General features: G+C 48.5%; 2 protein-coding genes across 2 annotated transcripts in view; one reads left to right on the top strand and one right to left on the bottom strand.

Moving 5' to 3' along the window:
* The window catches only part of ntn1a (netrin 1a), a 63180-nt gene that overhangs the window by 6518 nt on the left and 54162 nt on the right, over positions 1-2500 (bottom strand). Inside the window, 1 exon segment of the mRNA XM_046850273.1 lies at positions 147-221. Within this exon segment, the coding sequence (XP_046706229.1) occupies positions 147-221 (75 nt within the window).
* stx8 (syntaxin 8) overlaps positions 1-2500 on the top strand; it is a 26739-nt gene that overhangs the window by 14792 nt on the left and 9447 nt on the right. The window lies entirely within an intron of this gene.

Below are 2500 nucleotides of genomic sequence, written 5' to 3'. Positions count from 1 at the left end.
GCCCAGAGTAAGCTGTCACTACAATAGAGAGCGCCCTAGGGATCTTCACCAATATAGATGTAGCTGTGTGTGTGTGTGTGTGTGTGTGTATCTGTGTGTGTGTGTGTGTGTGTGTGTGTGTGTGTGCGCCATCCTTTACGACTCACCATAATCTTTCTTGCAGTACTTTTTCATGTTGATCTTCAGCTTCCCTTTGGATGCTTTGCAGTAGGACTCACAGTCTGTATTAAAGAGAGAGAGAGAGAGAGAGAGAGAGAGAGAGAGTTAGAATGCATTCTATTCAAAAAATAAAAGACAAAAAGAATAGACAGAGTGTGACACTCCTCTAAACAGCTCATCTATCTGCCAGCCCATGCTTCACGCTCGAACCCATCTGCCCTCGTCACGTTGCGTGACTCTAATAGATGCTTGTTTTTTTTTGTGTTTTTTTTAGAAAAGCAGCAGACAAAAGGTCCTGCTCTCGGCATGTCTGGAGTCTCCCTCGCTCTGATGGGAGACCTTCAGCACCATTCACACCACCCAGTGCTCTCTTTTTCAGTGCCATGCTAATTCCTCGACCCCCCGTCCCCCTGCTCTGCGCTGTCAAAGTGCCACCGCGGGACCTTGTCAACTCGACCCCATCCGGCCCTTCCTCCCTCGACCCCGTGGTCCAGCTGAACTTTTGGCGTTTATTGGTTCAGCACCCGGGGTGGTGGCAGCAGGCGTGAGGGAGGGGTCGCCCCGGCACAATGGGAGGTCAGCGGGGGGGAAATTAGTGACCTGTTGAGTGTTAAAAAAAGCCTTTTGGTGTCCAAAAAGAAATACAAATAGACTGCAGGCCAGAAACACCAAGCCAGATCCTGCATGATGGATATCTCCTGAGTCTGGATAAGTGAAGATAAAGATAAAAGAAGAATGGGAAAACGTTATCAGCTCATTGTGGTGTCGGTGCTGTTGCTGTTGGTGGTAATGGGGATTTTGGTGCTGTTGGTGGTAATGGGGTTGTTGGTGCTCTTAGTGGTAATGGGGATGTTGGTGCTGTTGGTGATAATGGATATGTTGGTGCTGGTGGTAATGGGGATGTTGGTGCTGTTGGTGGTAATGGATGTGTTGGTGCTGGTGGTAATGGGGATGTTGGTGCTGTTGGTGGTAATGGGGATGTTGGTGCTGTTGGTGATAATGGATATGTTGGTGCTGGTGGTAATGGGGATGTTGGTGCTCTTAGTGGTAATGGGGATGTTGGTGCTGTTGGTGTTGGTGGTAATGGGGATGTTGGTGCTGTTGGTGGTAATGGGGATGTTGGTGCTGTTGGTGGTAATGGGGATGTTTGTGCTCTTAGTGGTAATAGGGATGTCGGTGCTGTTGGTGTTGGAAGTAATGGGGATGTTGGTGCTGTTGGTGTTGGTGGTAACGGGATGTTGGTGCTGTTGGTGGTAATAGGGATGTTGGTGCTGTTGGTGTTGGTGGTAATGGGGATGTTGGTGCTCTTAGTGGTAATGGGGATGTTGGTGGTAATGGGGATGTTGGTGCTCTTAGTGGTAATGGGGATGTTGGTGGTAATGGGGATTTTGGTGCTGTTGGTGGTAATGTGGATGTTGGTGCTCTTAGTGGTAATGGGGATGTTGATGCTGTTGGTTGTAATGGGGATGTTGATGCTGTTGGTGGTAATGGGGATGTTGATGCTGTTGGTTGTAATGGGGATGTTGGTGCTCATAGTGGTAATGGGGATGTTGATGCTTTGGTGGTAATGGGGATGTTGGTGCTGTTGGTGGTAATGGGGATGTTGGTGTTGGTGGTAATGGGGATGTTGGTGTTGGTGGTAATGGGGATTTTGGTGCTGTTGGTGGTAATGGGGATTTTGGTGCTGTTGGTGGTAATGGGGATGTTGGTGCTCTTAGTGGTAATGGGGATGTTGGTGCTCTTAGTGGTAATGGGGATGTTGGTGCTCTTAGTGGTAATGGGGATGTTGGTGCTGTTGGTAATGAGGGTGTTGGTGTTGTTGCTTTTGGTGGTAATGGGGTGGTATGTATGCTGAAGAAAGGTGGGGGTGTAAAGGGCTGGAGTTCTTTCAGCTCGCCTGAATATGAACAAACTGCATTGTTTGAGGGCGACTCTCACTCTGCGCCTGCTTTTCACTTTCTTTTCTCCTGGACTGAAAGGGAGTTGCCCGGACAACGGTGGGATGAGAATAAAATGTCTGATAAAAAAAGAGATGTAGTTCCAGTGTAGTGGTCATGTGCGTGTGTAAGGGGGATCCCAAAAAACCTAAGTGCCTGACGAAGACGTGACTGTGGGACGTTAGAAATGTGATGAAACGACAAACTCTGTGAAACTGAAGAGCGCACGTATCGTGGCAGCCTCATTTCCATGTCAATGGGGGTTATAGCATGAGAGAGCGAGAGTGAGAGAGAGAGAGAGAGAGAGAGAGAGAGAGAGGGTCTTTTGTTTTCCCGTAACCCTGTTTAATGGCATCGTGATACTTTCCTTTGATAGCCCTCGATTTCTCACTAGCGAGGCCTGC

The sequence above is a fragment of the Silurus meridionalis genome, chromosome 1, assembly GCF_014805685.1.
Source record: "Silurus meridionalis isolate SWU-2019-XX chromosome 1, ASM1480568v1, whole genome shotgun sequence".
NCBI classification, from domain to species: Eukaryota; Metazoa; Chordata; class Actinopteri; order Siluriformes; family Siluridae; genus Silurus; species Silurus meridionalis.
The sequence above is the reverse complement of the archived record's forward strand: the minus strand, read 5'-3'. Positions and strand labels throughout refer to the sequence as shown.